The sequence below is a fragment of the Psittacula echo genome, assembly GCF_963264785.1.
Source record: "Psittacula echo genome assembly, chromosome: 21".
Classification (NCBI taxonomy): Eukaryota; Metazoa; Chordata; class Aves; order Psittaciformes; family Psittacidae; genus Psittacula; species Psittacula echo.
Window position 1 is genome coordinate 1,445,093 of NC_137757.1, and position 14,642 is coordinate 1,459,734.

Genomic DNA, 14,642 nt, shown 5'->3' on the forward strand with positions numbered 1-14,642 from the left:
GACCACACACACAGTGACCACACACAGTGACCACACACAGTAACCACACACACAGTGACCACACACAGTGGCCACACACACAGTGACCACACACAGTGACCACACTCACAGTGACCACAAACACAGTGACCACACACAGTGACCACACACATTGACCACACACACAGTGACCACACACAGTGACCACACACACAGTGACCACACAGAGTGTCCGCACACACAGTGACCACACACACAGTGACCGCACACAGTAACCACACACACAGTGACCAGACACACTGACCACACACACAGTGACCACACACACAGTGACCACACACACAGTGACCGCACACAGTGACCACACACAGTGACCACACACAGTGACCACACACACAGTGACCGCACACAGTGACCACACACAGTGACCACACACAGTGACTACACACACAGTGACCATACACATTGACCACACACAGTGACCACACACAGTGACCACACACACAGTGACCACACACAGTGACCACACACACATTGACCACACAGACAGTGACCGCACACACAGTGACCGCACACACAGTGACCACACACAGTGACCGCACACACAGTGACCACACACACAGTGACCACACACACAGTGACCGCACACATTGACCGCACACAGTGACCACACACACAGTGACCACACACACAGTGACCACACACAGTGACCGCACACACAGTGACCACACACACAGTGACCACACACAGTGATCACACACAGTGACCACACACAGTGACCACACACACAGTGACCACACACACAGTGACCACACACACAGTGACCACACACAGTGACCACACACACAGTGACCACACACACAGTGACCACACACAGTGACCGCACACACAGTGACCACACACACAGTGACCACACACAGTGATCACACACAGTGACCACACACACAGTGACCACACACAGTGACCACACACACAGTGACCACACACAGTGACCACACACAGTGACCACACACACAGTGACCACACACACAGTGACCACACACAGTGACCACACACAGTGACCACACACACAGTGACCACACACAGTGACCACACACAGTGACCGCACACACAGTGACCACACACACAGTGAGCACACACAGTGATCACACACAGTGACCACACACAGTGACCACACACACAGTGACCACACACACAGTGACCACACACACAGTGAGCACACACAGTGACCACACACACAGTGAGCACACACAGTGATCACACACAGTGACCACACACAGTGACCACACACACAGTGACCACACACAGTGACCACACACAGTGACCACACACACAGTGACCACACACAGTGACCACACACAGTGACCGCACACACAGTGACCACACACACAGTGAGCACACACAGTGATCACACACAGTGACCACACACAGTGACCACACACACAGTGACCACACACACAGTGACCACACACACAGTGAGCACACACAGTGACCACACACACAGTGAGCACACACAGTGATCACACACAGTGACCACACACACAGTGACCGCACACACAGTGACCACACACATTGACCGCACACAGTGACCGCACACAGTGACCACACACATTGACCGCACACAGTGACCACACACAGTGACCACACACATTGACCGCACACATTGGTTCTATCGTGCAATTTATTAACCAAGCACGGGAAAGCCAACAAGCAGACTAAAGCAGGCTCACTAATGTGAATTAGGTAAATATAGATATATAGTGAATAAGTACAATAAAGCAAATCCGATATACTGGTGTGTAAGTAAAGTGCAGAGGACAGTTAGGAATGCATCAATCAATAGAGAACAGAGATTAAGAAGGAACTCATCACCAGTCCCCACCGAAGCAGCCTCGGGGCCACAGTTCAGCTGGGAAGCCCCATTGCAGCCGATGCTGGGAAAGTTCCTGCGCTGTGGATCCGCCATGGGGGAGGCTTCTCCCATGCCCACGGCAGGGTCCCGATTTCATTCCCTTATCAGAGGAGCCGGCTTCTTGCCCGGTCTCTGCTCGCCGGACCCTGCAGCTTCCCATGAGCTCAGTGGCGTCCGCTCTGAGAGCGCTGCCCGGGCGCCCCGGTGCGGCCAAGTCTGGAACTGCTCCGCGCCGCTCTGCTGCCTGCGGCAGCCCCCGCGAGCAGCCCCCGGTGTCCTCTGCCGAGTACGCGGTGGCAAACAGCAGCCTCCGTTGTGGTTCTGCCATGAGAGGGAATCGCCCCTCAGCTGGGTTCCCACCCGTTACACTCAACCTGAGGTGCTAGGGCAAAAGCAAAGAGCTGGGCACGTTCCACACAGGGTGCCCTCCGCACCCGTGCCACCAGCGCGGGTATCCTCCCTTTACCCACCCACCTAAGACTCCATCAGTGTAAAGGCCCCCCGGACAGCAACTCTGCGGTGACCCAGGAACCAGCTCCCTAACAAGTGAAGCAGAAAGTTCAACCATGGCATCTGCTACGAGTGCTCCACGTCCAGGGCTCATCTCTAACAGGGAGACTGCTCTATGGGCTGCTCCGTGCCTTGGCTCCACCCCAACCAGAGCTGCTCCAGTGCGAGGGGACTGTAATGGGTTCACATAGGGGGTATGGTGAGTGAGGGGTAATGTGAGGCTCCCTTATCACAAGGGGGTTGATTCGGGGTTGCGTGGACCTGGCAGATCAGGCATACTCTTGAACACGGTGTTATTTCCACATCCAGCCTTTGGTGCTGCAATTAATTCCATCTGATTGGTCCATCTTTGCCCGTTTTACTGTCCAGATGCTACGTTATCGCCCCCATCCCAATTCTGACATCTGCAAATGAAACCAACACCAAAAAACCAGCTGACCAGGCAGAAAATGGTTTCACTTGATTCCCCTTTTCATTCGTGCTCACCCCATACGCTCACAATGCTACAGATTCCCATTTTGTTAATTAATGGGCAGAGGGAAAGGGGTTGGGGGCAACAATTCTGGAGGCTTTGCTTCCATAGGCTTTTTCCCCTTTTAGCACTGCACAGATGGGCCAAGCACACGAGGAGTCCCCTGAAGGCACAAAACCTCAAGTGCAGGTTGCACTTGCAGGCCATTAGGGCCTGGACATAGGGCGAGGAGAAAGGAGGTACCCTCAGCCATCACCTCAAAGAGGCACTGAGTGAAACCAGCAGAAGCCCAGGGCTCAGCACAGGATACGAGGCTATTTTTTGGCTCCTTGTGCTTGTTTTCTCCCTGGGTCTCCATTGATTCATGTGAAAACCAGGGATGACAACAGCCATGCGGCAGCGGCACTCCTGGCAATAGCAGCCCTGCCCAGGCTGGCTCCGCTCACAGCAGTGACCCTGCGAGCACTCTCCTGTGTGTCACCTCAGGCACATGCAATGGAGTGAACCCAGCTCCCTGCATGCCTCCTGCAAGCCCGACCCTCTCAGAACAACCAACGGCTCCAGAGACCCTCCTGGTGCCCGGTGAGGGTAACAGAGCCCACGCAGCTCGCTGCGCGTTCTGGAGCTGAAGCCCACCCAAAACGGTACAGGGGGGTTCATGAGGACTGATGGAAATGTCTGCTTAATTCCTACACGTTAAGGAGACCCCTGGAACGGTGCCACCAACGCGGAGATCCACCCTTGTCTGCCACCTAAAGCTCCACTTGACCTGCCAGGACAAGAGACCGGTGCTGGGCTCTTGTATGGGGTAGAAGCACACTCGTGTTGTTGTATCTTGGACCATACAGAGCAGAGTCTTTACCTTCCTATCACAGTGCTGAGGCAGCAGGTGTAGCCCTGGAGAAAGTGCTCGTGTTTGAGCTTTATTAAATGCTCATTTTGTCTTCGACCCTCTGTGCGCTACAGACATTAAACAGTAAAGCAGCTATTGCTCATCCTGCCCCTCTCATCCCTTTTCCCACTTCTGCCCCAGGGCACTGTGGGCCTTACCTGGGGTATATGAGGCACAGGGCTTCATTTAGCTCCGGGCCTTCACCAGGGTGAGGGCTCTGGGGTTTATTTGGTCTTTCGTAGCTCTTAAGCCTTGTGATCTTTTGTGCTGCTGCTGTTCGATGTTTACTGAACCATTGCCATGGTGGTGGCACTGCTGCAGAGCTCACCATGCGCTGCTGATGCCAGCACCAGCTTCCTGTGTCCTGGCACCTTGGGTGTCGAAGCAGGCGTTGGACACTGGCACTCTGGGACGTGTGCTCAGGGACATGCGAGTACCAAGTCAATGGAGGGGCAGTAAAAAGATGGAGCTTTAGGTGCCACTCCAAGGGTGGATTGCCATGTTGTTGGCACCACTGCACAGCACAGAAAGCTGGCACTGGGCATCTTCTACACACACAGAGCTCTGTAATGATGCCATCAGCATTGCTCTCGCTCCTTGCTCACAATACTAAAGGGCTTTGTTAGGAGCGGGAGCACCCATAGACCAGTGCCGCCACAGCAATCCTGATGAGCCCCTTGGCCTTCAGCTGGCAGGGTCTGAAGAGCAACCAGGTTGTTAACCACATTTGACCCAAATGGACTCTTCAGAAGGGTCAAACACTGTCCAGGCCCCTAGATTCCTGGTACTGAACCAGCCATTACCATGGCAATTGTAATTGGGACTGACATTCCTACTGTATTCAGCAGTTTGAGCCATGAAACATCCAAAGGAAGGTTCAAAGATTCCACCTGTTCCAAAATCAGCATCACATCCACCCTCACAACTTGAGTTTAGGGTGTTGCAGACTCCTCAAGAGTCCAACTGTTGTAATTAATATACAATTACCTTAATGGTAAAGCAAGAAGCTTTTAACCATTTGGGTGTGTGTATTGCACTTAGGGCAGTGCTGACCACAGGGTTTGTCCCAGCTGTGGCCTTCAAGTCTTCATTTGCCCTTCATGGCGGATATAAAGCTTAGACCCAAAATTAAAGGTGTCCCCTGCTCCTAACCCAGCCCAACCATCCTGTAAGGGGTTCTGCACCACTGCTGTGGACAGTCTGTAGCACACAGGAATCCCAACCAACTCCAATTGGGAAGCACCAACAGGAACATCTGGGATTTCTTCCACATGCTGGGACTTGCCACGGAAATCCCTCACACAGAAATGCACACCAATCACTAATGTTTATTCAGTTCTTTACTGCAGCCAGATACAGGTTTACAAGTCACCATTTTAAGGCCTTTATTACACGTTATGTGGATGCACAACTTGTTGCCCAGCCCACATCACAGAATCCACCCGTCCAGCATCAGCTTCCCTGGACATCCCCTCCGCACATGAGAGCTGAATGCAGTCTCTCCCAAGCCCTCAGTGGATGGTGGTGCTGGTCTGCAGATCCTAGCCCACAGAGAGGAGCCCTGCGCTTACAGGTACACAACCTGCCTGCACCTTCTCTTCCAAGAGAGCAGGAGCCATATAATGGGCAGTCCCTAGCACGAAGCATGTGCTATGGGAGGCCACCAGAGGCAGCCACCCTTCTGCTGCTGCCATCCCACTCTCCCTGTGGCTACTGCATGAACTCAGCTTCAGCCATCATCTGGTCTGGTTCTCAACATACCCACCTTCTCCCATAAGACACATGGATTCTTTTTTGTTAGCAGCTCAGTGCAATCCATCACCAGTATCTGCAAGTGAGAAGAAAAGAGTTTCCATTCCTTTCCCAATTTCCATGCAGCACAAAAGCAAAGCCCCAAGCTCATAGGAACAAATACAATTCACTTCCACTGCACTGGGCAGCAGAGAATGGATTAACAGAAAACCCCCAAGGGAAGGACTTGTGGGGTGTGTTGGTTGAGAACAGTTTAACATAACCCATCAGTGTGTGCTGACAGCTCAGAAACACGCTCCCTGCACGTGTTGTGCTCAGGGGAGATCCCTCCTGCAGTCCTGATCCAGCTCTGGGGCAACGCAAGAGGCCAACAAGGAAGCTGGACAAGGGCCTGCAGGGACAGGCCAAGGGGAATGGCTTTAACCTGCCAGGGGGGAGACTGAGATGAGCTCTTAGGCAGAAGCTCTTCCCTGTGAGGGTGCTGAGGCGCTGGCACAGGGTGCCCAGAGAAGCTGTGGCTGCCCCATCCCTGGCTGTGTTCAAGGCCAGGTTGGACAGGGTTTAAGATCACCTTCCAACCCACTCTACAAAGTCAGCATTAGAAATTACCTACTTTAAGCCAACCCAATTATTTCTATAAGCCACTCAGCTAGCTCAAGCTCATTTAAAACATCAACTATTAAAGACAACCATGTAACAGCACAACAACATCACAATTACCTTCTAAAGCAGTGCTTCACTCTCAAACTTCAGTTTAGAACTATAAATGAAGAAAGAAAATGCATTTTAAGTGTTTGTTCATGTGTTCCCCCTTCTCCCCCTGCCAGGCACCCCCAAGGCCATGCAGAGCATGGGGCTTGTTTCCTGCATGGTTTATCTCCTCTGTCAATGCCCAGGGGCTCAGAGAAGCAGTAGGAATATGCAGGCTGCAGACTCGAGGCCCAGCTTGTTCTCCAACGGCGTGGAACGGGACCATACGTCACAGGCCCGGAGGCCTACGCTCCCATGCGCCACACGGGCAGAGCCTGGAGAGAGCGACTTCTCCGGATGCCCACGTTGGGTCGAAAGCTTACACACACCTTCCAGCCCCAGCCACCCACCATGCCATGCTCCCCAGGCACACACCACAGCAGGTACTCACATCAGGAGCCACCTAGCAGAGGATGGGGCAGCATCAGCAGCACCTTAGGGAAGAGGATAAGATGGTGAGGAGCAGCTGAGGCAGTGCAGCCCCCGGAGTCCCCTTAAAGCTCAATTACATCACAAAAACAGACTAGTTAGGGTTGGAAAGGCCCTTAAGATCATCTAGTTCCAACCCATTGGTTGAATCCCACTGAGTCTAGAGACTTAGGGCTACAAAGATTCTTAAACTGGTATTTCATTGCCTATAGAGGCTACAAGATAAAGAAGACTGCAGCAACAGAACCAGATGTCTTCTTTCAAACATGGATTCAAAACTGGACCCTTCACCAGGGACTGTAGCAATAGGACAAGGGGGAATGGGTTCAAACTTAAAAAACAGGGGAAGTTCTTCCCTGTAAGGGTGCTGAGGCATTGGAATGGGTTGCTCAAGGAAGTTGTGAACGCCCCATCCCCGGCTATGTTCAAGGCCAGGTTGGACAGGGTTTAAGATCACCTTCCAACCCACTCTACAAAGCATCAGAAATTACCTACTTGAAGCAAAGCCAATTGTTTCCGTAAGCCACTCAGTCGATATCTGAAATGTGCTGGAGCTATTAAAGAGAACCATGGAACATAACCAACAACATCACAATTACCTTCTAAAGCAGTGCTTCACTCTCAAACTTCTTCAGTTTAAAACTGGAAACAAAAAGAAATGGTATTTTAAGTGTTTGCTGTTATGTTTTCCCCCTTCTCTCCCTGCCATGCACCCCCCGAGCCACGCGGAGCATGGGGCTTGTTTCCTGCATGGTTTATCTCCTCTGTCAATGCCCAGGGGCTCAGAGAAGCAGTAGGAATATGCAGGCTGCAGACTCGAGGCCCAGCTTGTTCTCCAACGGCGTGGAACGGGACCATACGTCACGGGCCCGGAGGCCTACGCTCCCATGCGCCACACGGGCAGAGCCTGGAGAGAGCGACTTCTCCGGATGCCCACGTTGGGTCAAAAGCTTACACACACCTTCCAGCCCCAGCCACGCGCCCTGCCCTGGAAGGTGCTGGAATGGGTTGCCCAGGGAAGCTGTGAGTGCTCCATCCGTGGCGGTGTTCAAGGCCAGGTCAGACAGAGCTTTGGGTGACCTGGTTTAGTGTGAGGTGTCCCTGCCCATGGCAAGGGGTTGGAACTGGATGATTTTAAGGTCTTTGCCAACCCAAACCATTCTATGATTCTATGAAACTAATTAACTCCTATTGATCAAGCCTAAAAAATGATCTCTATAAAGGGATTAAATGAATGGGTTGATTTCTCCCCCAGATCACTCACAAAGCTCATAACGCCTGTGCCTCGACTTTCTCTGTCCAAATGACCAAATGCAGTAACAACAACCGAGTAGGCATTTCATGGAGTATAATGAAAATGTATGAGCTCTAAGCTGATTCTTGGAGGGATCAGCAGGGCCTGGCGCGCACTGAAGGCCTCTCACTAGCAGGCACCTAGCGCCGCTGCGCTCCTGGAGGCAGCCGCAGGCAGCGGGGGCTTTTACGGTCATAGAAACCCCACAGCACCCGGAAAGGAGAAGGAACAAAGAGATTAAAGCAAAGGGATTAAGACACAACGCCCCGGCCCCAAAACACTCACCCACCGCCGCTCCCCGCCGAAAGAGGCCGAGGGTGGCCGCGCCGCTGTATTTATAAGGCGCCAGGGGCGTGGCCAAAACGCGCATGCGCACATGGGAGGAGAGGGTGGGGAGGTGTGGCTGTTGGTGCATGCGCGGCGCGCAGGCGCCGCCATGGCGGGGCTCACGCTGTGCCTGCTGCTCCTTCCCTATCGAACGCAAAGGGGAAAGTGGTTTATAAAAGACTCCTAAAATACTTTTATTCCATAATTAAAATCGGTTGAGGAGGAGGAGGCCGATGGACAATGCAGTGATTTCGATCGACAGGCGTGCGGTACAGGGGGAGCTGTGAGGGGAAGAGAGTATCTCCTGTGGTGGAATGGCAGCCTGAGGGGCAAAGGGGAGTTCCTCCTCCATCCTCCCTCACAGATGGGTTAGGTTTTGTACATGATGCTTATTAAATCTCTTCTCTCTTCCATCCATATGGTGAAATGATGACGTTTCCAAAGGGATAAAAAGGAGCAAAGGCAAATTTCACCCTCATTTGGGTGAAAACACACTAAAACCACATTAAAAAGCACCAATTCGTCTTACAGTTTCCCCACAATAAAACGTTTTTAGAAGGCAACAATCAGTTTCTGGTTCCGGAATCTGTTAACCAAGCTTAGATAGCCCAAAACAATGTGTTAACATCATGGCAGGGGAGGGAATGGTTTATACATTTAAACTGGGGGGGTTGTCTTGGTTTTTGTACAAAAAGATGCAGCATATGTTAATCTCTATACAATTCCCTTCCAGGACAATGAACCGTTGGTCAGTAGTGATTGTGGACATGAAGGACACGACAGAGACACAAGGAAAACCATTAACATTCCCAATCCCATGCCAGGTCAGCATCTGCACAGGAATCTGTACACAGCTAATATACACATGTGCTTCCTATAGCACATCCACTCGCCATTCCTCAGCTTTCTACCACTAGAGCTGCCTTTTCCCCCTTCCTCTTGGTCAGGAGGGGGAAGTGAAGGGACTGCATTCCCAAAAGGAGGATGTCTGGCTGAGAAGTGGGGCTGGGGAATGAACCCATTGGTTCACCCTGGCAGGGATGCTGGCCCCGGAGCAGAGGGGTATTGCTGAGCAACACGAGGTATAGTGTTCAGTTCCAGCCTGATGGCACGTGAGACGGGTTTGTTCCAGTGAAATGCTACGTTCAGACAGGACTCCCCTTGCCCTGGCTGAAAGCCCTTTTCTGGATAAGGATTTCAAGGCAAATCGTGGAAGAGCCGAGGTTCCACCCTCGCTGTATTGCCTCGGAGACGGATGCAGAGAACTTCCAGGTCCTCTTCGGGTCTCTTGCTCCCTTCTTGGAAGGTTATGGTCGATGGTACCTGAAAGCCAAGTGAAAAATCATCGAATCCCAGCCTGGTTTGGGCTGGAAGGGACCTTAAAGCTCATCCAGCTCCAACCCCTGCCACAGGCAGGGACCCCTTCCACTGGAGCAGCTTGCTCCAAGCCCCTGTGTCCAACCTGGCCTTGAACACTGCCAGGGATGGGGCAGCCACAGCTTCTCTGTTCAACCCATTCCTGTGTCCAAGCACCCTCTTCTGCCTAAGAGCTCATCTCCATCTCCCCTCTGGCAGGTTAAAGCCATTCTCCTTTTCTTGTCCCTACAGGTCCTTGTCCAAAGCCCCTCTCCAGGTTTCTTGTAGCCCCTTTAGGTATTGCAAGGCTGCTATGAGGTCTCCCTTAAGAATCCAAGTGTCATCCTTGGAACTGAGGTTAAATGGTTACCGAGGCACTGCAGATGGCCAAAGAGAGTCAACTCATTTATGTCTAAACTCCTAGCCCTCACTGAAGCCATTAACATCACAGTCCCCCCAAGGAGACAGAAGATAAGTGAGGAAGGTGTTCTTACTCACCTTGTGAACTGCTTGCTGTCCTCATGGACTTCCATTTCACAGCTCTTAAACTCATTCAGCTCCTTCCGGATGGCAGCCTACAAAGAGGGAGAGATCCTTTTATCTCCTGCTAACCCATACATCTGTTACCCTCTCTCCCATCTGAAGTGAGCTCACACATGGCAGGAAGGTGCTGTACCTCCAACACCCCAGCTTGGGGCTGATCACCTTCCAGTGGTACGGACTTAGGAGCAGTTTTGATAATGCAGAGCTGAGCCCTACACCTCCTTTGGTAAAAGAAGGAGCTCAGCCTACAGCAGCCACCCCAGCATTTGCAGTCCATTCACACCAGGCTGAGCTTCATCTGCCCAACCTCCTCCACACCCATGGCTGTGCAGTCCCCACAAGTGGCTGGGGAAGACAAGAAGAGATGATTTCCTTGCCAGCTTCATGCCTAGGCCTGCAAGGAACATCACTCCTCTGACCAAGATCTGCACCTTGCATCCTCTTGTATCCCTGGGAAGCTGAGGCAGAGGCCATGCTGCACGTGGACCATGCCCATGTGGACTCCACAGCACCACGGATGGGGCATGAAGCAGGGCTGGGTACAGCACACATGAGTGAAGGGACACTGGTGATGCTTGGTGTGGATGAAGAGCGGAAGCAAAAGGAAGAGAGCAGATCTCCTCGGCCGCTGCTCTTTTGCGTGGAACACCTGGATCTAACTCCCCTCTTCACACCTAGGGACAGGAGACTCCTGTTACCTTGTCGGCTGGTGTTAGCTTTGTCCATGGCTTGTCTGCTCGCCGGTCATAGTCTTGAGCATCTGTTACTTCCACATATTCATTAAACCTCAGGATCTTCCTGGCCTGCAGCTCTGCCACTGTAGGCCTTTGGCTAAGCTGAACACCAACAAAAGCAAAGAACAAAGAAAGTGACTTTGTGCCTTGTCCACAAAGCAGTTCAGGACTCAGCATTCCCAGCAAAACTAAGCCCAGTTCCCTCCCTGGGCCTGAAGCACAGCAGTGCTAGGTCCTGCTTGCAGCCTGCAAGGGAACAAACAAACCCTCCTACAGCAAGTGTCATCTCGCTTAGATTGTAAGGGCAGAACCGAGGCCACATTGCTAAGGAGAAAATGACACCAGGGGCTTTGGGAACAGGGTGAGAGCCCTGTATGCCACCCATTCCCCACTGCAGCAATGGCAACACTCACATTTCACACCCACAAGCCCTTGGAAAGTTCTTCTCACCCACAAAGAACAGCCCCAAGTAACTTGGATGCTAAAAGCAGCTCTTGCTCTGCTCAGCTGTTACTTTATAGAAATGGATTTTGAGGAAGCTGGTGTGAGTCTTGGCCACTGAAGACCTGTGTTAGAACAGCCAGGACCCCAGCAAACCCTTCCAGTGCCAGGTACCCAGTTTAGTTCTCATCTCACTTGTCAGATCAATCCCTGACAATCGTGGCTGCAGTGTCAATGGCTCACCATTGGTGACAGCTCCACATTCCAAAGCCACTGCAGCCTGAGGGCACTGGGGACACTTACACAAGAGCCCCGTGACTTCCCCCCAGCAAGGAACCTACACCATGCTCATGGCCACCACCAGCCCTGCCAGCTCTGCCAGATGGTGCTCACAGCACGGGGGCCAGCAGTACCTTTCTGGTGAGCCTGCGCTTGATCTCCCGCTTCTCAGCCTGACGGTCAGCTTCATTCTTCGCTGCCAAGGAGAAAAACATAAATGATACATCTTCCCTGTAAGCATCAGAGGCTTTGAAAAGCACTTTCTGGACTTGAAACAAGGAGAGCGTTGAGCTACATTGGATTAGCTCCATGCCCGAAAGCCCGCTGTAGTGTATCTGTGCTCAGTACAGGTAGAGAGCAGAGTCCAACTCAACACCCCCTGACTGACAGTGGCAATATGGGTCCTTCCACATCAGAACTGAGTCATTCTCTCCAGCCCTGTGTTAATGGCTGTACTGTCAAAATACAGCCAAGCTACACTGCAGACTGCTCCCTCCAAAGCTATTCTACTAATAGTTGAAAGAGAATAACAGCACAGATAAATATTGTAAATGGAAACTTCCTGAACTGACATTTCCCTTTCCTTCAGATGTTTATTTAAAGCTTTTGCAGAGCAAGGTATGGCCAAGAGAAACACCACTGCCTGAGCAATGAACTGCTGCTTTTTGGACCCTGCAATACAATGCTGTAATGTCTGGACCACAAATTCAAGCACAGCCCAAACAAAAACACCTTTCACAGTCCTGATGGGTAACATCAGAGTCTTAACCAGTTCACAGGCTTTCCCCTGAGGTGTTAGGCATGGGACATGGAGACTTTCTAGAATGTGATGCTTTGAACTGTATTGCTCAATACCACTGCTAAGGTCTGAATTTAAGCTAGAACTGGTTTCTGATGGTATCAAAGCACTGGGGAACTGCTTTACTATAGCAACATAAAAGCACAATCCTCCCTCACTGCCTTTCAAGCAGATTCCAGGTACACCAGGGCTAAGATGTTAAAGGCAAATCTCTTTTATTCCTCAGGACCACTGGAGAAGCATTACTCACGCTGAAGTATGTTCCTCTGCTCCAGTTCCTCTGCTGTCGGTCTCTGACTTAGTCGCCTAAAGAGAAGCATGACAAGTGCATCATCAGGAGGGGATGAAGACCACAACTGCTTGGTTTTGGTGCACTGGAAAGCCTCTTCAGCCTCCTCATTCACCAGTGGAGACCACTGTTTCCCACTCAAACCCACAGGCACAGGTTTGGGAAGTGCCTCTGGAAAGCTCAGAGGAGCAGGCAGCGCAGCCTGGACCATCAGCAGCCCCAGCTTAATCCACCACCTAACATCAGCACTCAGCTTGCACCTACCCACATCTTTCTACACCATCTTATTTTATGACAGCGATGCTCCTGTAGTCCTCAAGATTCTCCCCTCCCAGTCCATCTAACCTCTGGAAAGTCAGGGGATATTGCCCAGCTCCAGAAGGAACTTCCAGCTTCCATAACTGAGGAGGAAGAGCCTCCCAGCCCTGATCCAGCAGCAGTGCCCAACCACCCATCACATTCCAGCACAGGCTGCTTGGATAAAGCAACAGCTTTGTCCAATCCCACCCCCCACACACCACAGAATCATAGAATAGTTAGGGTTGGAAAGGACCTTAAGATCATCAAGTTCCAACCCCCCTGCACCATGCCAACAGCTCAAACCAAACACCCTCCTCCATCCTTCATACCTGATCAGCGTCGTCCCAATCTGATGCCGGATTTCATTCCACTCTTCCTTGCTCTTCCGAGGGAAGACAATCTTCTCCTCCTGTGCTGTGGTTGTGTTCCCCAGCTTTATAGCCAGCGTGTCTTTCCTCTTCACTTTGTTAGCCAGCGTGCCTGTGGGGAGGAAGAGCAATGGGATGGGACTGAAGCCTGCAGTGCCTGAGCACAGCAATAGCAGCCATGTGCCCTCTCCCCTGAAGCTGACTTTCCATACTCTGCACTCCAGCTCCAGAGCTGGTCACTGCCAGCATTCCTGCCTGATGCCCACATGCTCACCTGAAGGGGTGGGACAGCACAAGCCATCTGCAACTGGAGGGGTGCATCACAGCAGATGAGCTGGTGATACAGGATTGGCTCTAAAGCCTTGGAAAAAGTGAGGAAGGGGACATGTGGTACATCATGAAACCCAGAGCAGCTGCTTTGAAGCACTGTGAGAACCAGCTCTTTGATTCCACATCTCAGTCCAGCAGACATGAGCTCAGCAGAGATAAAAAGGCAGCTGCAGTGTCAAACCCTTACTGTTATGGCTTTCATCTTCTTCCTCATCCTCATCATCTTTGTACAGGATGGGCCCCTCCGAGTCAGAGTCGCTCATCCCTTCATCTCCTTCCTGCTCCTCTGGCAGAACCTGGGGTACCAGTTTGGGGATGACTGTGACAGATGGCACCTCTCCAATATACACATGAGAACCCAAATTCTGCTCCTCTTCCTGGTCATCTTCTTCCTCTTCCTCATCATCTGGACTAACGAGAAGCACACTATTACATCTCAACACACACCCAGAGATGCCACCCCAGGATCCTGCACCATTCTCTCTCTCCAAAGTGCAGGGAGAGGAAACACAGAGGCAGGTCCTCTGGAGAACCAGACAGTCCCCTCATCCCCCAATCTTTGGGACTTGCAGGTTCAGCTCTGTTGTAACACAAGACAGTTCTTCTCCCACTTCTGTTTTGCAAAATAAAAGGCTAAGCAAGGCCACAAATGCATGGAATCCAGGCCCTTGTTTTGTCTTGATGCAACTAAAGAGAGGCCAGCCCTGGAATCCTGGCATCAGCCTGCATTTGTGCTCTGGAACCCATTTCCCTTTGGGAGCAATAAACTCCCAGAACAAGGGTTAATTCCATTGGGAAGATGCACTGGCCCCCACGAGCCCGAAACACAGATTCCAACAGGCAAAATGGTTTCTAGGCTGTTGCAAGAAGCCAGAGAAGAAACCAG

The 14,642-nt window shown here is 51.8% G+C and overlaps 1 protein-coding gene across 12 annotated transcripts in view; it reads right to left on the bottom strand.

Annotated features, from left to right (window-relative positions):
- Nucleotides 1-1,651: 1,651 nt before the first annotated feature.
- Nucleotides 1,652-14,642, bottom strand: part of PHACTR4 (phosphatase and actin regulator 4) — a 59,969-nt gene continuing 46,978 nt past the window's right edge. For 10 of the 12 annotated variants that reach the window (XM_080632610.1, XM_080632613.1, XM_080632617.1 and 7 more), the window contains 11 exons: nucleotides 13,944-14,167; nucleotides 13,388-13,538; nucleotides 12,720-12,775; nucleotides 11,805-11,866; nucleotides 10,915-11,052; nucleotides 10,172-10,248; nucleotides 8,276-9,640; nucleotides 7,296-7,338; nucleotides 6,659-6,701; nucleotides 6,238-6,277; nucleotides 5,126-5,593 (listed from right to left, as the gene is read on the bottom strand). In XM_080632610.1, coding sequence (XP_080488736.1) covers nucleotides 9,625-9,640; nucleotides 10,172-10,248; nucleotides 10,915-11,052; nucleotides 11,805-11,866; nucleotides 12,720-12,775; nucleotides 13,388-13,538; nucleotides 13,944-14,167 — 724 coding nt within the window. In that variant the 3' untranslated portion in view covers nucleotides 5,126-5,593; nucleotides 6,238-6,277; nucleotides 6,659-6,701; nucleotides 7,296-7,338; nucleotides 8,276-9,624. Of the gene's footprint in view, nucleotides 2,806-5,125; nucleotides 5,594-6,237; nucleotides 6,278-6,658; nucleotides 6,702-7,295; nucleotides 7,339-8,275; nucleotides 9,641-10,171; nucleotides 10,249-10,914; nucleotides 11,053-11,804; nucleotides 11,867-12,719; nucleotides 12,776-13,387; nucleotides 13,539-13,943; nucleotides 14,168-14,642 lie in introns of those variants that run through there. The other 2 variants (XM_080632620.1, XM_080632621.1) reach the window with 2 other exon arrangements.